Source organism: Mustela lutreola, chromosome 2 (assembly GCF_030435805.1).
Source record: "Mustela lutreola isolate mMusLut2 chromosome 2, mMusLut2.pri, whole genome shotgun sequence".
In the NCBI taxonomy this organism is placed as follows: Eukaryota; Metazoa; Chordata; class Mammalia; order Carnivora; family Mustelidae; genus Mustela; species Mustela lutreola.
In genome coordinates this window covers 54571395-54597759 of record NC_081291.1, presented here as the reverse complement: position 1 = coordinate 54597759, position 26365 = coordinate 54571395, and the positions used below count along the sequence as shown (strand labels likewise).

Genomic DNA, 26365 nt, shown 5'->3' with positions numbered 1-26365 from the left:
CTGAGGTAACTAGAGCCAAGAAAAGGGGACCGTTCTGCCCAAGGTCATCCTGTGTGCAGATGACTGGAATATGGTTGAACCCTGGTCAGTCTGATCCCAAAGCTCATGCTCTTGCTGTGACATACATACTGTCTTGATGCTACTCCTGTTGTAATAATGAACAAAACTGCAGTTTTGTTAGCAAGAAAGTACAGGGGTGCTGGGGGAAGGAGGATTAAGGGAGTGGGGTAAGGAGGGTGGCACTAGTTAGGCAAATAGCACAAAGTTTCATGAAGGAGGTGGTATTTGAGCTGTGCCTGAAAGGTCAGATACAATTTTGAAAATAAGAAAAAATGGCTTAGGTCTGGAGACCTGAAATCATCTCATCTGGCATTTATTCCATACCTGCTCTATACCAAGCCCTGTTGTAAGCACTTCACATGTTTTTTTTTTTTTTTTAAAGTTTTATTTATTTATTTGACAGAGAGAGATGACAAGCAGACAGAGAGGCAGGCAGAGAGAGAGGAGGAAGCAGGCTCCCTGCTGAGCAGAGAGCCTGATGCGGGACTCGATCCCAGGACCCTGAGATCATGACCTGAGCCGAAGGCAGCGGCTTAACCCACTGAGCCACCCAGGCGCCCCAGCACTTTACATGTTTTAATTCATGCCATTTCACAATGACACTATGAGATAAGCACTATTATTGTCCCATGTTACAGCTGAGGGAACTGAGACAGCAAGAGGTTAATAATTGCTCAAGATCCCATGACCAAGAACATTAGATAGGATCCAAGCCCAGATGGTCCACCTCTCAGGCACAGGGAAGGATACTGCCTTGCCAAGGTCTTCATGGATTGAGAGTAGCTTCTGTACCAAAAACAAACATACAAAAATCCCAAACTCATAGATAAACAGAGAACAGATTGGTGGTTGCCAGAGGTGGCAGTGGTGGGTGGCTAATATGGGCAGTCAGAAGGTACAAACTTCCATCAATAAAAGAAATAAGTCATGGGGATTAATGTACAACATGGTGAATATAGTTACTAATATGGTACTGAAGGGGGTGCCTGGGTGGCTTAGTTGGTTAAACATCCAGCTTGTGATTTTGGCTGGAGTCATGATCTCAGGGTCATGGGATTGAGCCCTGCAGAGGGCTCCATGCTCAGCGTGGAATCTGCTGGCAATTCTCTCTCTCTGCCTCTGCCCCTTCCTCTGCTCATGCATGCACACATGCACGTACTTTCCCTCTCTAAATAAATCTTTAATAATAATAATAATAATAATAATAATGTATTGCATATTTGGAAGTTGCTAAAAGAGTAGATCTCAAAAGTTCTCATCATAAGAAAAAGAATTTGTAACTATGTATGGGAAGAGGTGGGAACTAGACTTATTGTGGTGATCATTCACAATGTATAGAAATATTGAATCATTACGTTGCACACCTGAAACAAATATAATACTATACGGCAATTACACCACAATAAACACTTTTAATACAATTAAAATTTTTAAAAAGAGTAGATTCTCTAGACCAGTGCTTCTCAATGAGTGGCGGTGATTTTCACCCCCACGGGACATCTGGTAATGTCTGGAGACATTTTTGGTCATCACAACTGGTTGGGGGATGCTACTGTCATCTAGTGGGAGGCTCGACATCTTACAATGCAAAGAATCCTCAGGCCCAAATGTAAGGAGTGTTGAGGTTGAGAACCCTAATCGAAACTAATCAGAGAGTAGTGAAGCTATCCCCTCTCCCAGTTGAGGACTTTGACTCAGAGCTGGGAGAAATAGGGGAGGCTTTAAGATTTTATTTATTTATTTGACAGGCAGAGATTACAAGTAAGCAGAGAGGGGGTGGGAAGCAGGCTTCCTGGGGATATGGGGATGCGGGGATGATGCGGGGATGCGGGCATGTGGGGCTCAATCCCAGGACCCTGAGATCATGACCTGAGTGGAAGGCAGAGACTTAACCCACTGAGCAACTCAGGTGCCCCCAGGGGAGGCTTTAAAATGAAGCCTGTGCAACTCAGCTATGCTGCTGTAACAAATAGACCAAATCACGGGGCTCAAATAAAAGAGAAGCTTATTTCCTGAGCACATAGCTGATCAGAAGCAGGTTCAGGTAGCCAGGCAGCTTTGTGCGTGAGGTCTGGCAAGACTTAGATTTCCTTTTGACTTCTTGCTTAGGAATTCCCTGGGGTATTGACTTGTTTTGCATGATTGAGGTACTTCACAACCCCCATCCTCCCACCCCTGAGTCTGCGAGTCTGTGAGTCTGCCGCTCCAGCATACACAAAAGCAGGAAAGAGGAAGTAGAAGGCAAGCAGATATGTCCAGGGCTGACACTGGGCTGTATTGCCTGTGAAAGCAGATCACTGAATCATTAAATCTTTAGGAATTTTGGGGGCCGATTGTTAAACCCAACCATTATTTAATTATAAAAATGTACAATTAAATAAATTCTATTAAAAAACAAAGTTAATAAGTACTCAAAGGGTATCATTTCCTGATTTATTTTACTACCTTCTACTATTAACCTAGGCACTTGAGATTTTCATACCTGTTTTATCAGTATAGTGGAAACATTGTATGGTGTGTTCTATGGCAGCCCTTCCCAGCTTTACACTCCATGACCACAGGTAGTTTGAAATCAGCCATGGTGGGAGTGTTTACACCATAGGGATCAGTAAACTCTGCAAATCAGAGCTCAATGTTTTTTTGTGGACTGCCTGCATTTTAGAAAGTGATCAAGAAAACACTAATAATGCAGATTGAACCTAAAAAACCACATTGCACCTATAGCCATTACATTGTGAGTAGCCTAAAAATCGAGAAAATATTCTTTCAGAATTTGAAAACTGATTCAATTCAGTGTTGCTCATATCACTGTCAAATCATGACAAGAAATGTCTTGTTGATTTATTTTTTTCTTATTCATTAATGTGAAAGAAAACAGCAGCTAACATTCACACTGGAAATACTCCTGTTCATCACTGATGTCGGCAAGTTTTTTGCTGAAACTGGTAGTATTCAAAAATATATAAAATTTTGTGACCCTGTTGTTGGTAAAAACTGATAGTGGGTTTTGCAAGAAATTCCAAAGCACTCTGAAGTTATAGGTGTGTTGAATTTGTAGTAAAGACTGCTATATATTTTATTATTTGTGAACTGTATGCTATATGTTTTTTATATCAACAAAATTTATAACCTCTGTGTGTGTGTGTGTCTGTGTGTGTGTGTGTGTGTGTACTTTTTTCTTCCTGGAGAGCCATTAAACATTCTGGGCACACCACGACACATATCCCATCCACCCACATTCTATGAGCAGAAATGCAGTCAAATGACCACACTTAGCTTCAGGGGATGCTAGCAGCCATAGTCTCTAGCTGGCTGGCCATGTGCCCAGCAAAAATAATGGCTTTGTAGGGGAGCCCCACTCCATGTGTTTTGCCCAGGGGAGAGCACTAGCTGACTGAAGTTAGACATTTGGATCTTCCAGAGTCACCATCATGGCCTTCTTGTGGCCTCACTGGAAGGCTGACCTCCAGAGTTGCCTCTAGCTTCCACTCAGAATTTCAGGAAAGTACAGAGTGTGGTGTCCTGAAGGGACAGCTTCCCAAACTTTGCTCGTCACTTCAAGTGCCTGCTTTCTGCAGTTAGGTTCACTGCTTGCATCCACAATCCTGACAGGCATGCTGGCAGGGACAGACTCCAGTTCTGTGCCCCCAGACCAGCCTTTTGGGGTGTATAAAACAGAATGTGGGTTCTGGAATGCCTCTATAAAATAGGGATAATAAAACGTACTTGCAGCGTTATTGTAAGAATCAAATGAGACAATCTTTGGGGAAGTTTTGTTGTCTAGAAACTACAGTTCAAACGTGAGGAGCCATGAATCCCAATTCCTACCTGACTGGTTTGTGACAGCCTCAGATAAGCCCTTTGTAAAACCATGAAGGACTGCACTGAGACAAGATATGGGCATATTACATTTTTAAATACATAAGGAAAAGTTATTGGTGATTTTATATTTTAAAAATTTATTTTAGATTTTATTTATTTATTTGAGAGAGATTGAGAGAACCAGCGCCTGATGAGGAAAGGGACAGAGGGAGAGGGAGAGAGAGAATCTTAAGGTGACTCCACATTGAGTTTGGAGCCCACAGCAGGGTTCAATCCCATGACCCTGAGACCATGATCCAAGCCAAAATCAAGAGCCAGATGCTCAACAGACTGAGCCACCCGGGCATGCGTCCCTGTTGGTGATTTTATTATAACAAAAACAATAATGTTGAAAATTCGGACCACCACCCAGAGGTAACTACTATTTATATTTTGATATAGCTCCAGTAACTACAATCTCAGGCTCTTGTGTGCTTATTTGGATCCCTACCTATGTCCTTGGACTCCTCAACAAGATCATGTTGAAGAAAGTCCCAGATATCATATAATTTCATCATAAAAATTTCCGTATCCTTACATTTAAGGACACTTCAAATCAATACAATCTCAATATAAATATGACCTAAAAAAATACTCTGGTGAAGGTTGTTGATAATGAGGAAAGGCTATGTGTGTTTGAGGCCAGGGAGCATGTTGGTTAGCTCTGTTTATACGTTCCATTCAGTTGTGCTATGAACCTCAAACTGTTCTAAAAACTAAAAATAAATAAGTTATTAATATTATCAAAAGATGATCAATTGTTCAAATTTCCCTAATTTTGTGTATTTTTTTAATAAGTTATTCACTTATACTTTTGAGGATTGGGTGTTTGTCTTTTTCTTCTTTATTTGCTAAACTCTTTATATGTTTAGGGGATTAACTAAGGTGGTACTAATTAATTACTTATTATTTTATTCCTCCAGAGAAAATCATGGAGATGTCAGGACCTTCCTCCCAGACTCCAGATCATAGTCGAGTCCATGGAGAAACAGAAGATCTAGACTGTATGTTTGCCTTCTCTTACCCTCTGGGCAAAGCCACATGGGAGGTAGAGTCCAGCAGTGGGTGGAACAGAAGAAGACCTTATTCCCCTCATGTGACATAATGGCTCAAGTCACAGCTGAATCCTCTAGAGAAGTAATGTTTTACACACACACATGCTTGGTCAGTCTGTCCCCTAGAACTTTCTAGTTTGGGGGACCTTCAGTTGCTCCCCAAATCTCAAGGGGGCTCTGGAGGCTTGGGCTGACACTAGGGAGGGCCCTGAGAAGGCAGGGAGGTTCCTGCACTACCCCAGAACTGGGGATGAAAAGGTTCACTTAGCCAGATCATACCTGCCCTATAAATTACAATGAGTCCTAAGTTGGCAACTATTATACACAGTCTAGTGGCCTCTGGGCAGAATGGGACGCTTAGAAGGCCCTTTCTGGTTTCCATATTCAGAGAAATTTATGCTTTGGGCCTTCCTTGAGCCCCTGGGGTCTCTGAGAGCTCTGATATCCTGCACCTTCCATTGGCCCTGTTTGTTTGGGAGAGTGTCCCAGATAATCCAGTCATTCCTGGCCTCCAAGTCCAAGTAGATGCCTGGGGTGGTCTTGGTGGACTCTGGGGTGGGAAAGACAAGAAACACTCATCCTTTTCTATGTGTGCCTCCCAGATGAAGAGATGGATTTCCACAAGCCAGACAGGGAAGCTGGACTATTTTCTCACGAACAACCCAAGAGAGACAAGTCTTCTACCTCCTCTTCCTCCTCCTCGTCCTCTTCCTCTTCCTCCTCGTCATCCTCCTCTTCCTCAGGTATAGCAATATTAACATATATGTATACATATATTCACAGTATTATTCAAGAAAAGCATTTACATGGAAAAACAATGCCCTGTGACCTCCCACCTTGATACTTTAATTCTATTTTTCCATATCCCCTTCCAGACCATACCTAACAGTACACATAACTTGTACACAGTTAAAACTACCAGACAGATAATTTTGTCCTCTGTTTAAAATGTTTGCTGGCATATCTCAGGTATTCTGACAGGTTATTCTATAATATGTTTGCAGCTAATTTTCATGCTTACATGCCTCGGGTCCTCATCTGGAATTTGGGAATGATAACAGAAGTTACTACCTCATAAGATTATTGTGAGGATTACATTTTGTACACATTTCAAGTCAGTACCTAGCACATTGTAAAAGCTCTAAAAAAAAGAACTGTACAGATTATCCCCCAACCTTCTACCAGTTTATCATGCTCATAGGCATCTTTGCTCAAAGGCTTTTACTTTTTGAATTTTTGGCACAAATTGTGTCCTCAGCATCGATTCCCCACAAGTCCTTCAGTGGGTTAACAGGAAGTGAACATTTCCCATTGAGCCTTGATTATAAATTGCCACATTATTCTCCCATGAAAATGGAATGTCCCTTCATTTCTGTTCTCTTAATTCAGAATGTTAGGCTGAATGGATAGCAGCAGCAATGTCATGGCTGGCATTTATTGAGCACTTACTATGGGCCAGGTACCATGGCAAGCCATGTAATAACTCAGTTCATTATCAAAGAGACCCGTTGAGGAAGGTGCTATTATTATTATTTCCATTTTACAAGTGAGGAAACCGAGGCACGGGGAGGCTGACTGACCTGCTGTCAGAGGGCTCAGTAACCAACTCGGGATCCCTGGAGGTCTTTCTGGGACTGGAGAGACTAAGGGGTGGGCTCTGGTTTACTCCTCCATCAGAATGCCTGCACTACGACATGCTTTACAGAGTGGGCTTGGGCCTGAGCTTTTATTTGGAAAAAGAATTCTCAGGCTAAATCCTGAAAAATGCTCGCAAATCCCTGGCCTCACATCCTCACGTTGCAAATGATGGGACTGAGGCTCAAGACCACAAAATCTATGCTTTTTCTCCAGATAGAGGAAAGTGAGTGATTGGTGGGTCCAGTGGGTTTATTTGTAGCCAGTCTCCTTGTGGGACTGGAAAGGAAGTCACTGTCCTTACTATTATTTTTTTAAAGACTTTATTTATTTTTTTTGAGAGAGGGACAGACAGAGAGCTTGAGCAGGGGGAGGGGCAGAGGGAGAGACAGAGTAGACCCCCCTGCTGATCAGGGAGCCTAACATGGGGCTTGATCCCAGGATTCTGGGATCATGACTTGAGCCAAAGGCAGACACTTAACCCACTGAGCCACCCAGGTGCCCTGCCACTGTCCTTATTAAAAAGTACAACTGACCCGGGGCGCCTGGGTGGCTCAGTGGATTAAAGCCTCTGCCTTCAGCTCGGGTCATGATCTCAGGGTCCTGGGATCGAGCCCCGCATCAGGCTCTCTGCTCAGCGAGGAACCTGCTTCCTCCTCCCTCCCTCTCTCTCTCTGCCTGCATCTCTGCCTACTTGTGATCTCTGTCTGTCAAGTAAATAAATAAAATCTTAAAAAAAAAAAAGTACAACTGACCCTTGAAGAACATGGGGGCTAGGGACCCTGACTCCCCGGCAGTTGAAAATCTGTGTATAACTTTTGACTCCCCCCAGCCTTAACTACTAAAGCCTACTGTTGTCTGGAAGCTTCACCAAAAACATAAACAGTGATTGCTACATATTCTGTGTCTTGTATGTATAATATGTGTATTATATCATGTATATTGTATTCTTACAATAACACAAGCTAGAGAAAAGAAGTTATTGAGAAAAGGAAGAGAAAATATATTCGTAATACAGTGCACTGAAAAATCTGTGTGTAAGTGGACCTGTGCAGCTCAAACCTGTACTGTTCAAGAGCCAACCTGTTAGGGGTAGCCCTGGAAGAAGAGCTTCCAGGTGCAAGGGGGATCTTGCCTGTCCTTTTGTTTCTCCTTCTGGGTGGAAGGTGACATTTTGTCTTCCGATTGTGGTTGATCCTCAGGGATGCTGCTCCCCTACAGATGTCCCCCCCCAAGTATGGCTCTGAACCCCTTCCCTCAGGTCTCCACATTGTACATGGTACTAGTTAGCAAAGCAGAACGCTAAGAAAAAAGCAACAAGAAAATAAACAGAAGCACAGAGACATACTGATATCAGGATTCTGATCTCTGGTCCACAGTGGCTGGCCTGCTGCTAGAACTCAGACCCTGCCCATTCTTTGGGCTTGGATGGCTCCCAAGGCCCTGAGCCTGGCTGGATACCTCACTGCAGCGCCAGCCTTCCTCCACACACAGGACCCGAACTCATAGTCTAGCATCCAGTACTGCTCTGCCTACATTTCTTTTTGTTTTTACTGTATCCTGTTGGTTTTTAATTAAAACTTTTTATTGTGAGAGGCACCTGGGTGGCTCAATCAGTTGGGCGGCCAACTCTTGATTTCAGCTCAGGTCATGATCTGAGGGTCATGAGATTGAGCCCCACATCAGGCTCTGTGCTGAGCATGGAGCCTGCTTAAGATTTTTTCTCTCCCTCTCCCCCTGCTCACGTGTGTGTGCTCTCTCTCTCTAAACAAAACAAGACAACTTTTTATTGTGAAAGGTTACACATAGAAACACTGTGGAAAATGTGGAGCATATAAGGAAGTAGAAAGAATAAAAAATCATCCTTTGCTCTGTCACCCAGAGATAACTACTAAACACATATTAGTGTGTTTCCTTACATTTATTCAATAAATATTTGTTGAGCACCAAATGCGCCAGGCTCTGGGATGGATACTAGGGGTACCAGCAACAAACTGTGACTCTTTCTGCCAGGGTTAATTTCTTAAGTAACTGAATTAGAAAGCACATAGAGTTGTCCTCATTTTATTTTTATTTTTTAAAAGATTTTATTTATTTATTTGACAGACAGAGATCACAAGTAGGCAGAGAGGCAGGCAGAGATGGGGGGGAAACAGGCTCCCTGCTTAGCAGAGAGCCGGATGCGGGGCTTGATCCCAGGACCATGGGATCATGACCTGAGTGGAAGACAGAGGCTTTAACCATTGAGCCACCCTGGCGCCCCTTGTCCTCATTTTAGACAGCATATAATTTTATAATACCTTTTATAAAAAATACTTTTTCTAAATAAATCTTTTTGTTCATTTCTTTTAAAGATTTTATTTATTCATTTGAGAGAGAGAGAAACAGCAAGAGAGGGAACATAAGCAGAGGGAGTGGGAGAGGGAGAAGCAGGCTTCCTACTAAGAAGGGAGCCCAGTACGGGACTCAATCCCAGGACACTGGGATCATGACCCGAGCCAAAGGCAGATGCTTAATGACTGAGGCATCCAGGAGCTCCCAAAAATACTCTTGATCTCAGCTCAGGTCTTGATCTCAGGGTCATGAGTTAAAGTCCCACACTGGGCTCCACACTTAAAAAAAAATTATATATTATGAATATATCATAGAGAAAGCTAAAATAATGTTCATCTGCATGTGATCGAGGTTGTCCCTGGCAGATAGAATTTGGAGTAATTTTTGTTTTAATTTTCTGTCTTGTTTGATATTTTGCAAAATGCAATGAAAAAGCCCCCCCCCCCCTTTTAAGATTCTATTTATTATTTGAGAGAGAGAGAGGGTGGTGCATGAGCAGGTTGAGTGTCAGGCAGGGGAAGAAGCAGACTCCCCACCGAGCAGGGAGCCCAACATGGCACTCGATTACAGGACACAGGGATCATGACCTGAGCCACTTAATCAATTGAGCCACCAGGCATTCAAAAAAGCATTTTTTTTTTTTTACACTGATTTATAAAATACAGAAAAGAAGAAAATAGAAGCCAACCCAAATCCTATCCTCTGAGGTAAATACTACTGTTGTAATCTTGATGTACTTCCTGATACCTTTTTCTCTGTATCTAGCTGAGATCACATATGCACTAATTTTAAAGCACAGTTAATCTGGCTTCCTGGAAATTTGAAATTTATCGATTGAGCAGGAGCTCCCCAAGCACACTGAGGGATATCAGCACTGCTGGAGCCATCTGGGTCATCCTAAGGAAATGGGAGTCCTCTGGACCTGAAACCAGGAACTTCCTGCAATGCTGATAGTCCAAGAGTGCAAACAAGTCTATCATTCTTCAGGTCTCAATCAATCTCCTCCTCCAGGTACCCTCAGAACAGTGAGGACCGAGGCCTTGTCCTTCAGGAGCTCAAGATGGTTGGAGAGATGAACACCACCACCACTGGCCCTCAGGCCCACCGTGTCAAGCACAGACAGTTGATGCTATAGTAACCCCAAATGAAGGAGGGCCAAGATGAACATGAGCTGGGGCAGTTGGAAAAGGCTTCCTACCCCTTAATCTTTAAGATAAAGGAGAAAAATGGGAAGGGCCTTCTAGGTGGGAGCAAACAGAGTCAGCATGGTGTGGGAACACACCCCTGTGCTTGTCCTAGGATACCTTGGATGATCTTCTCTTATCTTCATTAAAGCAGCAATGGAAATATTAAATGATTTGTCCAAGATCACACAGAAAGCTTGTGGCCGATCTCCTACCCCTCTTATCCCCCCAAGAGCTTTCTTTCTTCCAAACCACACTCATATAAGCTAAATTCTGAGAACACCAGAACAAATGTATTTCAGGCTCATTTCAGACCGAGGTTCCCCTATAGCTTGTGTTTGTTCCCTGCAGAGAGCAGTGATGAGGACCAGCACCCAGGAGTGACTGGGAAACATCAGCAAAGCCAGGGAGCCAGACACCCCCCAGGGACAGCTCACCTGGTAGGCAGTAGGCCTTGCCCTTTCTCCTTTGCCTGCCCAGTTCACTACTGAGTTTCTCAGTGGGACTGAGTATGCCTGCAGGAGGGTGTTCCTCTCAGCTTTGTTGATAGTAGGCAGCAGTAGCAAGCAGCCTAAGGTCCAACACTGGCAAAGGACACCCTGTCCTGCCTATAGCTCTGCTCTTCCCATAGCTCTGAAGTAAACGAGAAAGACATCAAGTTGTATGATTTGTTTGATCTCATACACACTCTAAAAATTCACACATACATGGTGATAAATAATACTGGAAGGAAAAATAGCAAAATGGAAGTAGTGGTTATCTCTGGATGGTTAATCATAGGTGATTTTTATTTTTGCTCTTTTGACCTATCCTATAAATATTATATAGTGAGCATGTTCTGTTTTGACAACCAGAAGAAAATTTTTTGAAAAATAAAAATTTTAAGTAAATTTTGGCCAAAATGGATTGTGGGAAGGAAAGAGCCTAGATTAATGCCTAGGATGGAACCTGGCACACATGAGATACTTAATAAATGCTGCCCTTGAAGCTGGAGTTGCCGTCTGGGTTATTTTTCTTTTCTTTATTTAAAGATTTTATTTATTTATTTGAGAGAGAGAGCGAGAGAGAGCACAGAGGCAGAAGCAGAGGGAGTAGCAGGCTCCCTGAGGGCAGGGAGCCCAATGCGGTACTCAATCCCAGGAGCCTGGGATCATGACCTGAGCTGAAGGCAGAGGCTTAAGCGACTGAGCCTCCCTCTGGGTTATTTTTCTGAAAATAAAAGCGATTGGGGATGCCTGGGTGGTGCAGTTGGTAAAGCATCTGATTCTTGGTCTTGGCTCAGGTCTTGATCTCTGTAGTTTGAGAGACGGAGCCCCACCTCAGGCTCCATGCTCAGTGGGGAGTCTGCTTGAAGATTCTCTCCCTCTTCCCTACCCCTGCACATTTGCTTGTGCACCCTCTCCTGCTCTCGTTCTTGCTCTCTCTCTCTCTCTCAAATAAATATTTTTAGAAAAAGGATTAGGATTGGCGCACCTGGGTGGCTCAGTGGGTTAAAGCCTCTGCCTTTGGCTCAGGTCATGATCTCAGGGTCCTGGGATTGAGTCCTGCATCAGACTCTCTGCACAGCAGGGAGCCTGCTTCCTCTTCTCTCTCTGCCTGCCTCTCTGCCTACTTGTGATCTTTGTCTGTCAAATAAATAAATAAAATCTTAAAAAAAAAAAGAAAAGAAAAGAAAAAGGATTAGGATTGCACGCTTGGGTGTCAGATTTGGGTTTGAACCCTGGAATTTTCACTTACTGGCTATGTTACTATGTTACCTTGAGGGAATAATTTAACTTTGTGAGCCTCAGTTTCCTTACTCATAAAATGGGTGAGGGAGAGGTACTAATACCTTCTTGATAAGATTTTTGTAAGGATCTAATGAAATATTAAATATAAGTTATTTAGTTCCATATTATACCTAGTAAGTGCTCAATAAATGGCAATGCTTTTTACTGACTTTGAAGGAGGCCCACTCAGACCCTCAATTCTTTTTCAGGAAAATGACCACAGTCACCTCTGAGTGTGTGTGGGGAGGCGTAGACAGGGTAAAGGGGAAGTATTTGTAAAGCTGCCTTGTCTCTTGAAGACTGCCTGGCTCACCCCCAGCACAAACAAGGACTGTGTTACTTTTTAAGGCTTCAGATGTGCAGGAGATGGAAGCTACCCTGGGGTGCAGTGATGGGAATGCTGACTAAAGACGGTTGTCTCCACTCAGGTGCTGAGCATGAGGAGCCTGACCTTTTGAAGGATGAGCTTCAGCTCTATGAAGGTAAGTCATTGTCCAGTGGCTTTGGCGAAAATGGAGTTACACAAAGGACATGAGTGCTTTGAGTTTTGTTGGACAGAAACAAGTTCATGAGTGTGTTTCATGGCTGAAAAGTGCTAGGAAAATATAGGAGACATGGCAAGATGAATGGTTAGCATTAGCACATGGAGATAGAGGCAAGCATTTTCTGCCATGGTGAGACTGTTCTGGATTCTCTTCTGAACTATAACCTTGACTTGTAGGGTGACTTAGTGCAGTCACCCAATCATTCTAGGCCTGAACTTCCCAGCCAGCAAAATGGAACATGATTAGCACCTACTGTGTTGGAATACTGGGCTGTTTTCAGGTGCACAGGAAAATTAAGACTCTCATCTCTAAAAAACTCATGTTATGGAATAATTCTCTCCAGACATCGTGATTATTACAGCAAGGAGATATAAACATTCTGGTACTTGCCTTGGAAGCACTTTGATGAAATGGGGACAATTTGTAGGAATGAACCAGTTTGCCAAAAAGACTAACAAATGTTAAGAAACCCAGTTAAGGGTGCCTGGGTGGCTCAGTGGGTTAAAGCCTCTGCTCAGGTCATGATCCCGGGGTCCTGGGATCGAGCCCCACATCGGGCTCTCTGCTCCGCAGGGAGCCTGCTTCCTCCTCTCTCTCTCTCTCTCTCTCTCTGCCTGCCTCTCTGCCTACTTGTGATCTCTGTCTGTCAAATAAATTTAAAAAAAAAAAAAAAAGAAAGAAAAGAAAACTCAGTTAATTTGTTTAATCCCTGGGGTACCTGGCTGGCTCAGTCAGGAAAGCATGTGACTCTTGATCTTGGGGTTGTGAGTTCAACCCCCACATTGGGTGTAGAGATTACTTTTAAAAAATCTTAATTTGGGGGGCACCTGCGTGGCTCAGTGGGTTAAGCCTCTGCCTTCAGTTCAGGTCATGATCTCAGGGTCCTGGGATCGAGCCCCACATCGGGCTCTCTGCTCAGCAGGGAACCTACTTCCCCCTCCCTCTCTCTGCCTGCCTCTCTGCCTACTTGTGATCTCTGACTGTCAAATAATTAAAAAAAAAAATCTTAATTTTGTTTAATCCAACATTTCTATAATCTATGTAGTTTCCCAACACCTGATAATAACCCAAGAACCAACAAGAAACACAGACACATTCTAAGAAATGTAAATGAAATACATTAATTTCTGCATCAAGATATTACCCCTGGCTGCCTCTGGGTGGTAGCATTGTGAGTAATTTTTACACTGTTTTATTTGCTTAACTGAATTTCCTGATTTTCTTTCTTCCTTTTTTCTTTTTACACAAAAGCAAGTCTTACTTGGTTTAGAAAAAATGTTTTTAATTATTCAAGTAGTGTAAGAATGGTTTCACTGAGTGTAAAATGAGAGAGAGAAAAACTGTTACATTTACATATATTTTTAAATGTTTTTGGAGACACCTGGGTGGCTTAATCAGTTAAGCATCTGACTCTTGATTTTGGCTCAAGTCATGATCTCAGGAGTCATGAGATTGACCCCCATACTGGGTTCTGTGCTCAGTGTGAAGTTTGCTTCGGATTCTCTCTCTCCCTCTGTTTCTCCCCTCCTCCCTCAAATAAACAAGTCTTTAAAAAAATGTTTTTGGGGTGCCTGGCTGGCTCAGTCAGGGGAGCATGAGACTCTTGATCTTAGGGTTGTGAATTCAAGCCCCACATTGGGTGTAAAGATTAATTTAAAATGAGATATTTTTTAAAAGATTTTTTTTCTCATCATAAAAGTAATTCATATTTACTGTAGAGAACATAGATTTCACCACAAATGGAGGGGTATAGCTCAGGGGTAGAGCATTTGACTGCAGATTTCACCACAAACTTGTGAATCACCTTTCCCGCCCAAGACATTGGAGATTACACTCTTGGAGTCTCATTTCATGCCTTTCTAGTAGGAATGTTCTCCTTACCTTCAGCACTGGCCACTCTTGGGTCACATGCTGATGATGCTTCCCATTTGCATATTAGCCATGCATAAAATCCAGCATGTTGATTTTCATGTGCCGAGTGTCCCCTTCTGGTGTCTGTGTCCTGGGGCTGACCCAAACAATGGAAAATGTACTACTAGTGGTGGGGTGGGGGTGCTACACGGGGTCCTGCCTGCCCTTGAGGGGAGGGATCTGACAGCCTAGGAGAGAGGTCCCCAGGAACTAAAATAGGCACCAAGAATCAGGGTAAATTGGTAGGCCACCCTAGACCAGATTAATGGGGAGGCTGCTGCTGCTTGGGACAAGTACATAGAGCTCACATCACCCTTAGCAGCACAGACGGGGAGCTCAACACTCAGGATGTGGGGCTGTGGTTACCAGTGTGCAGCCTGGCTTGGCTCCCATGAACTCAGGGCCTCGTGAGGCTGGGTCCACTTGCTGAGTGTCATCACCTGCATTTTGCATAGTCAAGAATAGGCACAGGTGGCAAACCGGTGCCCATGTGTGTGCAGGTGTGTTTTGTCTGGCTCATAGAGCATTTATTATTATTATTATTGTTATTATTATTACTACATTTCTGGGTTTTTTTTAAGATTTTATTTATTTATTTGACAGAGATCACAAGTAGGCTGAAAGGCAGGCAGAGGGAGAGAGAGAGGGAAGCAGGCTCCCTGCTGAGCAGAGAGCCCGATGTGGGGCTCAATCCCAGGACCCTGAGATCATGACCTGAGCCAAAGGCAGAGGCTTAACCCACTGAGCCACCCAGGCGCCCTATAATTACTACATTTCATCAACTCATACTTTTTCACATTTAGACATCTCTGAAATCAAGATGCATCTTAAAAATCACTGACAACTTACAATTAAAATTGGCAGTGGTTTTCCTTACATAGTAATGTGTATAATAATGTCATGTTTCATGAAGGATGACATCTTTGATTCTGTGGAATCCAAGAGTTTCCAACCTTTTTTATAATCAAGAAGTGGATGTGAAAACCTGGATTTCTGGCTTCTCGTGGGAAATTGAATAACCTATAACACTAGCATGGCAGATGGGTGGGGGCTGCCCCTTTAGAAGCAATAAGCTTCTAGCTTGCTCCAGTCACCCACTTGGCCCACTCAGGTCACCTGCAAAGTCTCTGAGTGAGATCTGCCTTCCCCACAGTGTAACTTCTCTCCACCCAGAATGTAAGGGATATATAATCACTGATTTTTCTTCCAAGTAGGTGCCCCTGGAGAGGTGGTGCCCTCTGGAGAATCGGGTGAGTGGCCTCTAGAGAATTGGGTGAGAGGGGGTGTCAGTGCTGATGATGGACAGGTTTGGGTACTTTCTTTCCCCTGGGAGAGCCAGCTACTGTTGGGTTCATGGGTGTAAGATAGAACTCCAAATCCACTTGGGGTCCTGGGGCTCTGACCTGGGCTCAGCCAGGCAGGGGTCCAGTGCAGATTAGAAAAGGGTTTCAGGCAAGAGGCAAAGGGATTACAGCCAGAAAGTGATAGATGGAAAGCTCCTTTGAGGGCTGCAGAAACTGACAAGGCATTTTCAGAGGTCACCTATTTCCCCCACTGGGTTAGAGGCACTTGTTAAGTTCCCAACCTAGCCTGGCACTGATGTTGAGTTTCTCATTTCCAGGACTCCGAAGACGAGGCTCTGACCCAGCAAGTGGTAAATACACAAACTCTGAGAAGAAAGGAGGAAGGGTCTGGATTCTGGGGGTATAGAACAGGACCAGACAGCCCGAGAGGGTGGGTCAGTCACAGCAGGGATGCTGTCACCAGCCAGAGGGTCACCTTGATTCTGGAAAGGGACCTCTAAGCTCAGGAGAAGGGAAACAGAATGCAGACTCAGGCCTGTGCAGAGAAGAGAGGGGTGAGTGGGGGCCCACAGCTTTGCTCTGACTAGTCCTGGGGTGAGTGCCCTCCTACCCAGGAAGAAGAACCCAGGAGAGTCAGTCTCAGTGAAGCAGGGAAGAGAAAACCCCACGTGCCTCCCTCATCAGAGTTCAACACTCATCTCTCTCTTGTTCCTAAGGAGAAGTGGAGGCCTCTGAGTTAAGAAGACTGAATATAAAGAAAGATGGTAAGGAAATTCATGCCCCGAAGCTGCTTCTGCCTGTCTGGTCCCGATTTCTATGGGTAGAAAGTCGGCCAGTGGCAGACTTTCCAATGATCATAGCCCACCTCTGTTGTGTCCCCTGCTTGCAGACTCCTCAGCTTGCAATCCCCTCAGGAAGGTGGTATGATGACTCCCATTGTGCAGATATGGAAACTAAGGCTTAAGGATGGAGTGCGGACTTTCAGCTAGCAAGTGGCACAACCTGGGCTTGAACCCTGGTCCTGGACTGTTTCTGCTATATGTGGAGTTCTAGGAATGATAAATGCCCCCTAGCCCTCTGGCCACGAGGGGGTGCTGGTGGGGGGGATGAGGAAGCCATGAGGCTAGATTAGCCTTGACTCCAGAGAAGGAGCCATAAGAACTGGAAGGAACTCTTTCACTCTTAAGCCTGGGGTCTTTGGGGGCTTCAGGGAGGAGGGTAAGAAGGCGGCAGAAGCCCAGGGTGTGCGATTAAACAAATGGCAGTTGTCCTAGAAAATCTGGGGTTGTTGCAAAGCCCCACCTTCAGGGAGTGGGAGACTCCATGTGAGCCCCTAACTCTGTCTCTGTTCAGTAAATGAACCAGAGTTTTAGATCTTCCCTGGGCTATGAAATGTGCCTCATTGGACTAAAACCAGGACTCTTAAAGTGCAGAACATGACATTATATCCTAAAGCAAGAAGGTGATTCCCGTTTCTGCTCTCCTTCCTAGAGCATGATCTCAGTTTGATACCCCTGTGCCTTTAATGCCAACCTGACCCTTGCTCATTGTCCTTTGGACACAGACAGCAGAGCCTCGACTAATCTCAGCCCCTCCACTGAGTCGAGGGCCCTGGGTCATCTCCCCAGGGACTAGCCCAGCACCTGACTAAGTGCAGGAGGGCCTCATTCACAGAGAACACTTGAACAACTGCTCAAGGCACAGAACCCACTTTCAGCGCCTCTCCTTGGAGAACCCTCCAAGCCTACAATTCCACTTCTAGGCATGGGGTCCACAGAAATATGTGCACAGAGATTCATGTGTAGTGGTATTTGGTGCAGCATCAGTAACAGCGAAAAATCAGACACTTCTAGGTTCATCAGTGGGGGACCAGACAAATAAATTAGGTTAAGTTTATACCACGGAACACTATGCAGCCTTCCAAAAGAACAGTGCTGATCTACATATGTTCTGAGATGGAAAGATGGCCCTGATCTATCTATGAGAGGAATAAAATAAATGATGGAGCTGCAGGTGTACAAACTGGTCCTGCTTTTTAAAAAAAATTCAAGTATAATTAACATACAGTGATACATTAGTTTCACGTGTACAATATTATGGTTAAGTAATTCTATATATTACTCTGCTCATCATGATAAGTATACTCTTAATCCCCTTCACCTGTTTCACCCCTTCCCCCACCCCACCCACCTCTCCTCTGGTGACCATCAGTGTGTTAAGAATCTGGTTCTTTTGTTTGTCTCCCTTTTTTCTTTGTTTTGTCTCTTATGTTTGTCTTTCTCTGATTGACCTGGTACACATAACATTATACTTCATCCATGTTGTTACAAATGGCAAGATCTCATTCTTTTTATGGCTGGGTAATATTCCATAACATACACATACCATATTTTTCTTATCCATTCATCCTTTGATGGACATTTTGAGTTGCTTCCATAATTTGGCTGTTATAAAGTTACAATAGACATAGGGGTACATATATCTTTTCGAATTAGTGGTTTTTTTTTTTATTTGAGTAAACACCCAGTAGTGGAATTACTGGATTGTATAATAATTCTATTTTTAATTTTTTAAGGAACCCCCATAATTGGTTTTCCACAGTGGTTACACCAGTTTTCATTCCCGACAACAGTACATGAGGGTTCCTTTTTCTCTACACCCTGCACATAGTTGTTATTTCTTTTCTTTTTTATTTAAGCCATTCTGACAGGTGTGAGGTAATATCTCATTGTGGTTTTCATTTTCATTTCCCTAATGATGAGTGATGCTCATCATCTTTTTATGTGTCTCTCAGCCATCTGGATGTCTTTTTTGGAAAAATGTCTGTTCATGTCTTCTGTGCATTTTTGATTGGATTATTAGTATTATTATTAATATTGGTGTGTGGTTATATAAGCTTTTTATATACTTTGGATATTATCCCTTATCAGATGTATCATTTGCAAAAGTCTCCTCCCATTCACTAGGTTTCCTTTTGTTTTGTTGATGGTTTCCTTTGCTGTGCAGCTTTTTATTTTGGTACAGTCCCATTTGTTTAATTTTGCTTTTGTTTCCCTGACATCAGGAGACATATCTAGAAAGAACTTGCTATGGCTGATGTCAAAGAAATTACTGTCTATATTTTCTTCTAGGAGTTTTATGGTTTCCTGTCTCTCATTTAGGTCTTCCTTCTATTTTGAATTTATTTTGTGTATGATGTAAGACAGTGGTCCAGTTTCATTCTTTTGCATGTTTCTGTCCAGTTTTCCCAATACCTTTTATTGAAGAGGCTGTTTTTTTTTTTTTTCCATTGGAAAGTCTTGCCTCCTTTGTTGATGATTAATTGACCATAAAAGCATGGCTTTATTTCTGAACTATCTATTTTGTTCTGTCTATCTATCTGGATATCTATTTATTTATGATTTTATTTATTTATTTGACAGAGAGAGACACAGCAAGAGAGGGAACAAAAGCAGGGGGAGTGGGAGAGGGAGAAGCAGGCTTCCCACCGAGCAGGGAGCCTGACATGGGATTCCATCCTAGGACCTTGGGGTCATGACTTGAGCTGAAGGCAGATGCTTAATGACTGAGCCACCCAGGCGCCCTTACTTTGTTCTATTTATCTGTGTGTCTATTTTTATACTAATTTCATACTGTTTTGATTACTACAGCTTTGTAGTGTATCTTTAAATCTGGGATTGTGACGCCTCCCTGCTTTTGGTTCTTGTTTTTTTTTTTTTTTCTAAGACTTTATTTATTTATTTGACAGTGAAAGATCACAAGTAGGCAGAGAGACAGGCAGGGTGGGGGGAAAGCAGGCTCCCTGCTGAGCAGAGAGCCCCATGCCGGGGCTCCATTCCAGGATCTTGAGATCATGACCTTAGCCTAAAGCAGAGGCTTAATCCTCTGAGCCACCGAGGCACCTAGGCGCCCCTGCTTTTGGTTTTTTTGAATGTGCATATATATGCCTGGAAGCTGTCTTTAAGGAGGGGGATTAGAGAGGGAAAATGGGGAATTGTGAAACTTTTAGGTTTGACACATTTGCATTTTATACAATTGTCTTCTTTAATATTCATTTGACAAACAAAGTATTGGGAAGCTCTGCATGCCTGGCAGTACTTTAGTCTCTGAGCAAAATTCCTACCTACCATTCTACTGAGAGGAACAGAGAATAAATCTGTTTCACTTTTTTTGTTTGTTTGTTTTTTGAGAATAAGTGTGGAAATAAATAAGTTGAGTGGCGTCAGTGTCAGAAAAATAATAAAAAGAGATAAAGCCTGGAAAGGAGTGGGGCTGGGGTGATTTTTTAGTTGGGTTCTGAATAAAGTTACATTGGAGCAGAGACAGCACTACTTTTAGTAACAAAAAGAAAAAAGAAGAGAGAGAGAAAGAGGCAAATAGTAATTTCCCACCTCTGCCTTTACAGATGAGTTTTTCCATTTTGTCCTGCTCTGCTTTGCCATTGGGACCTTGCTGGTGTGTTATCACTATTATGCAGGTGAGGACCATGGAAACAGGTGGGGGGATAGGAGGGTCCAGACTTGCAGGCTGACACTTCTCTCCCTTGCTGCCCTTCCAGACTGGTTCATGTCCCTTGGGGTCGGCCTACTTACCTTCGCCTCCCTGGAGACTGTCGGTATCTATTTTGGGCTGGGTAAGCTCCCCCCCAGCCCCCCCCCCCACACACAGATTCTTTAGGGGTGGTGACTGGATGCCCACAGATGCCCACCAAGGATCAGAAAGCCACCACATAAACATTTCTTAAAGATCTCCTTATGCTTATGTTTTCTTCCTGACCACTTTCAAGGTCATGGTGAGGTCATTGGCAAAACCCCACGGAAAAAATGGGTAGCTCCACAAAAATGCAACAAAAACAGTTTAAAGTGGCAAACAAACAGAATTAGCCAGAGATGGAAAACAGGGCAGTTTAGGAGCGGGGTACTGAATTCACTGAGTTTCCTGGCACTGTTATTGCTATTGGAGGTCATTGTTTTTAATAATAATAACTCCAGTACTATTATCTAAGCTCAACCTGCTGCCTGAAATTCCACTGCTAATCCCTGTGTGTGTGGTTTAAGCTTTTGTCTGCGGGTGGGTGGGGGGTGAGCCTGAGTCCCTTGTTGGGGCACAAAGGTCAAACTCCTTTTCTTTGTTTGTGAGCAGTTTACCGGATCCACAGTGTTCTGCACGGCTTCATCCCGCTCTTTCAGAAGCTTAGGCTGATGGGTAATGTTCCCACCCTTCTTTCATTCACCCTCTTTCTCCCTATCAGGGTCTCTGGTGGCAAACGAGGCTGCCTATAGGAAAGAGCACAGGGTCTGGAGTCAGGGGCCTGGGTTCAAGGGCTGCTCTTGCTGATTCACCAGCTCTGGGGCCCAGGATCATCTTTCAGCCTCTGTTTCCTCCACTGGATGATGGGTGTAGTAATACCCACTGCACAATGGTGTTGTGCAAAAGCATGTGAGAAACAGAGGTGAAAGTTTTCAAGTGTAGAACACAGTAGAAAAGTGAAGGGAATCTGGGTGTTCCTCATTCTCTCATAGACCTTTGCATTTACCCAAACACCATTTTTGCCAGGATTTTATTTGCCTACTAAGTGTGCTGCAGTTATGTTGCAAAGGACTGATGAGGGAACTGAGACCCAGAGAGGTGGAGTGATTTGCCAAGGGTCACACAGCTAGTGTGGTTGGGCTAGGCTAAAGGAGCTAGCTCCTCTTTCTTTCTGACAGCAGCTCTGTGCCTACCATGATGTCTCAAAACTGAGAGGCCAGGGGGCTGTGTGGCTCTATGCTGAGGCTGTCTCCTATAACCTATTTAATTTATGAAAGGGAAATTAATTGCAGTGGCTGCAGGTGATGGAGAGCCATGGCTTCTAGGGTGACCACATTATTCCAGCTGTGAGAAGTATCTGGGCAACTGAGGGGAATAGTATAGATGAGACCTTGCTGCCTTCAGAATCCCATGCCATCCTGTGGGCTTTGCTTTCCAGGATTCAGGAAGACCGACTGAGGCCAGTGCTGGGCCAGCAGTCACGCTGGGCCCCAGTATGACCATACTGCATCTCCTGAGTGCACAAGGGCAGAGCGCCGTCCTGGGAGACACACGGGCGGGCCAGTCTAGAGCAATAAAGAGAGCGCTTTTCCTTCCATGTAGTCTGAACGCTGACACCAGCCTGGACCCAGGCATCATTTGGGCGGTACTGGCATTCAATCCAGCTGCCAGGTTGGAAGGCAGAGGAAAGGTACCACACCTATGCCCTTTGTGGTTCCTGGATCAGCAGGAGGATTCTAGGATGTTACTTTCTCAGAAGACAGTAGGAGACCCCTGGGCCCTACAAGCTATAATCCGCGTGAGCCTCTTATTCCTCTCAAATTGCCAGGCCATCCAGGTGGCCTCTAAGCCTTACAGAGTCATCCAAAGAAAGAGAACCTACTGCCCTGAGGCAGGGAGCCATCATGCCATGCCCCTAGGGTAAGCCTGATACAGGGAGCTGCTGGGGACTAAAGCCACAGCATCAAGGCATCTTCTCTAGCCCCATTGCCTAGTGCCGGCCCTGCTGCTTTGTATTCCAACAAGATTCAAATAAACGTTTTCTTCCCTGGACTAAAAAAAGAGTCAGCTAAATGTTCCTTCAGGTTTCTTAAGTATGAGAACACATTTGGAGTCTCCTTTGACCCCATCTAGTCAGGGAAGGCAACTTGTCTATTGGATAAAGTATGAAAGAGAATAAATGTACAGCCCCTCACTTTAGAGCCAAGACTCCAATTGCACAAGTTCAGAAAGAGGGTTTTGCAAACATTCCTATGAAAAGATCTGGGGCTGTTAGGTACTCTAAGCCCAACAAATACCAAAGGAATGAAACAGAAGCACACATACACAAAAATTCACTACAAACTTGGATTGCATAAATGGAGGTACAGAGTCTAGATTGAAGGAGGTGATAGTAGTTCTTTATACAGCTAGTCCACACCAATAGCATGTATTCAGTTGTAGATTCACATCTCAAGAGCAATAGTGACAAACTAGAGAACATACAGAAGAGACCAGAGTGGGACTATAAAGAATGACTGAAGAGATAAGAACTCTTCAGTTTACAGAAGAGAAAAGTGGAGCCTTCCCTGAGCTCACAGACTCTTAGATGATACTTTCTCAAGCATTTATGATGGTTCAAGTACAGTCACATGTTATCTGATTTAATTCTCACAGCACCCTTGACATGTCGATCAGCCTAATTTTGCAGAAGGAGAAAGAGACTCAAGGAACTTGAGTAACTTGCTCAAGTTCCCACAGTAAGCAAGTGACAGAGCCGCCATTTGAACCAAGCTTATGTTCTCCTTATGCCAAGCTGCCTTATAGAGCTTGGCCAACCTAGGCCCCCACTCCAGGGAGAGCAGCCCCAAGGCAGCTGCAGTTTTCCCCTGTGTTTCCCAGACCTTGGGATTTCTGAGTTAGAGAGATTTTGGGGTTTGTTTTTTTTTTTTTTTTTTTTAAATGAGGGGAGTGGTGTCTGGCTGGCTTAATTGATGGAGCATTCAGCTCTGGATCTTGGGATTGTAAGTTCAAGTCCCGTGTTGGGTGTAGATATTACTTAAAAATAAAATATTTAAAAATAAATTCAATAGCCTGGGTGGTTCAGTTGGTTAAGCAGCCAGCTCTTATTTTGGCTCAGGATCCTGAGATCAAGACCTGCATCTGGCTCAATGATGGACGTAGAGCCTGCTTAAGATTCTCTCTCTCCCTCAGCCCCTCCCCAGCCTCTACTTGCAGGTGTTCATGTGCACTCTCAAGTGAATAAATAAATAGTCAAAGGAGGGCTACCAACTCTTTCTCTTGCTGATTGAAGACAATAACAACATCAGCATCATTTTATAAAAGAAAGAATAGTTTCACATCAAAAAAGCAGGGAAGGGGAACCTGGGTGGCTCAGTCAGCTAAGCGTCTGCCTTTGCTCAGGCATGATCCTGGGGTCCTGGGATCAAGCCTCATGTCATGCTCCCTGCTCAGCAGAGAGTCCTCTTCTTCCTCTGTCCCGCACCCTCTCGTGCTCTCTCTCTCAGAGAGAGATCTTTAATTAAGATATAATTAAAATCTTAAAAAAAAAGGAGGCAGGGAAGTTATCATTGGAAACAAAAGAGGGTTTTAAATGAATAAATGAAGCTTTATGAAAACTTTACTGTGTGTCCTTTTTCCTCGAATCACTGTGGTCTGGTGAAAAAGTCATCTCTCAGAAACCACAAAACCAGAGAATTTCCAAGGACTTTTAAATTTTCATTTTTCTACTCTCATTCTAAGACACCTCTCTCAATGAAGCTTAAGGAATTATTTCAGAAGAACAGTGACCTCTGAGTAGGGAATGTTCTCAGTAAGCAGGATCGTGCTGTCTCAGCATTCAGCTCTGATCCCGGCCCTGATGTAGATGCCTGGGGCACTCCTCTTCCTCAAAATTGTTTTGTTGTCCTGGGTCCCTTGCATTTCCACATGAATTTTAGAAGCAGCTTATCAACTTCACAAAGAAACCAGTGGGAATTGTGATAGGATTGCACTGCATCTGTAGATAAATTTGAAGGGTATGGTGCTGCTTCTTCTTCTTCTTTTTTTTTTAACTGATTTATTACCTTTTTAACATTTACATTAGAAAAAAAAAATTTGCCCCAAATCCCAGCACCCAGAATCAACCACAGTTAATGTTTGGGTGCGTTTCCTGTGAGTCTTTAGTGCATGAGTTATTTATTTTTATTTTGGGCCCTTTTCTCTTGCACATAGGATAAGGATTTTTCCATTACATAATAAGGATATTTCCAGAAGCATCATCTCCACCCACTGTGCATTTCATGGTTTGCATAATAATCCTTCCAGATCTAGGTAATCATATCAATGGTTAACATCTGTTCAGCCCTTCTTATGTGCTGACTGTGGAGCCAGGCACTTGGTGAACACCATATCTTCACTGAAACCCATGTGAGTGAGGTAGCATCTGTCATGATCTCCATTTTAGAGATGAGAAAATGAAGACACAAATCTAGGTCAGATATTTACCAAACAGTTATAGAATATAGATTTTTATGATAGAAAAAGGAACCTACTGACTCAGGGACAGTGTGGTTAGCCTCATTTCGTGAGAATGCTGTGTCCTTGTGACTGGCTCTGCTACAGCCTGGCAGGGATTTTGGCCAAGTCCTTCTCTGTTCCGAACTCAGTGTCTCCTTCTGTATAGTGGGGATCAGAGCAGCACCACTTCACAATGGTGGCAAGGACTACTTGGGATTAGTGCATAAAGTATTTTTTTTTTATTTTTTTAAAGATCTTTATTTATTTATTTGACAAGACAGAGATCACAAGTAGGCAGAGAGAGAGGAGGAAGGAGGCTCCCTGCTGAGCAGAGACCCCAATATGGGGCTTGATCCCAGGACCCTGGGATCATGACCCGAGCTGAAGGCAGAGGCTTTAACCCACTGAGCCACCCAGGTGCCCCTACAGTCTTTATTTTTAAAGAATCATCCATACAGATTATTATTAGATGCCTAGCTTTATGTCTCATATATTATAATAATTGGTTTTATTAAAACCCTATTATTTGAGAATTTTCTTTCAGGTTTATATTCTCTTATTTGAAAGCAATCCTTTTTGTGGGTTTTTTTTTTTTTTTTGGTGTCTGCTTTTATTATTTGAGTATAGTTGATGTATAAAGTCTTATACATGGTCTCTGGCACACAGTAAGTTGCTCAATAAGGAGCATCTCCTTGGAAGGTACTTGATCAGAGCAGGGGCACACATCTGATCTCAGGCAGGCCAAGTTAGCTTGAGGTAGAAAAACAAGAAGTCAGGGAAAGGTGACCAGGCAAGATGATACCTGATCTGGGGGGTCAGCCGCTGTCCAGCATCACCAGGCAGGAATAGCAGCCAAGTGCTACAGGCCAGAGCCAGCCAGGAAAATGGAACCATACCAGGTGTTTCAACAGACAGATCTAATATAGGGGATATGTTAAACACATACATAAGGAATGAAAAGGCTAAAGGGGTCACTGAGGTATCACAGAGCCTACTTAGGGCTGGGGAAGAAAGGAAAGAAGTTTGAGTTCTTACAACCAAGAAGCTCAGGACAGGGCCCCACAGAGCTGCATCCCAGCCCTTTGAAGAGGGGGCACTGCTTTAGTTGGACTGGTGTCTCTCCAAGGAACCCAGTGAGGCTGGCTCAGGTCCAGTGATATCAGAACTCCATCCAATCTCTCAACAGAAGCGGAATTTTTTAAAATTTTTATTTTATTTGATTTTTTTCAGTGTTCCAAAATTCATTCTTTATGCACCACACCCAGTGCTCTGTGCAATATGTGGCCTCCATAATACCCACCACCAGGCTCACCAACCCCCCACCCTTCTCCCCTCCAAAACCCTCAGTTTGTTTCTCAGAGCCCACAATCTATCATGGTTTGTCTCCCCCTCCAATTTCCCCCAACTCCCTTCTCCTCTCCATCTTCCCATGTCCTCCGTGTTATTCCTTATGCTCCAAAAGTAAGGGAAACCACATGATAATTGACTCCCTCTGCTTGATTTATTTCACTTAGCATAATCTCTTCCAGTCCCATCCATGTTGATACAAAAGTTGGGTACTCATCCTTTCTGATGGATACATAATACTCCATAGTATATATGGACCATATCTTCTTTATCCATACGTCCTTTGAAGGGCATCTTGGTTCTTTCCACCTTTTGGCGACTGCGGCCATTGCT

General features: G+C 43.7%; 1 protein-coding gene across 3 annotated transcripts in view; it reads left to right on the top strand.

Moving 5' to 3' along the window:
* The window catches only part of TMEM40 (transmembrane protein 40), a 32784-nt gene extending 11001 nt beyond the window's left edge, over window positions 1-21783 (top strand). For 2 of the 3 annotated variants that reach the window (XM_059161787.1, XM_059161788.1), the window contains exons 2-11: window positions 4845-4925; window positions 5579-5719; window positions 12327-12380; window positions 15566-15604; window positions 15976-16008; window positions 16375-16422; window positions 20064-20135; window positions 20217-20291; window positions 20801-20863; window positions 21627-21783. In XM_059161787.1, coding sequence (XP_059017770.1) covers window positions 4853-4925; window positions 5579-5719; window positions 12327-12380; window positions 15566-15604; window positions 15976-16008; window positions 16375-16422; window positions 20064-20135; window positions 20217-20291; window positions 20801-20863; window positions 21627-21646 — 618 coding nt within the window. In that variant the 5' untranslated portion in view covers window positions 4845-4852 and the 3' untranslated portion in view covers window positions 21647-21783. The remainder of the gene's footprint in view (window positions 1-4844; window positions 4926-5578; window positions 5720-12326; window positions 12381-15565; window positions 15605-15975; window positions 16009-16374; window positions 16423-20063; window positions 20136-20216; window positions 20292-20800; window positions 20864-21626) is intronic. The other variant, XM_059161789.1, reaches the window with a different exon arrangement.
* Window positions 21784-26365: the final 4582 nt, after the last annotated feature.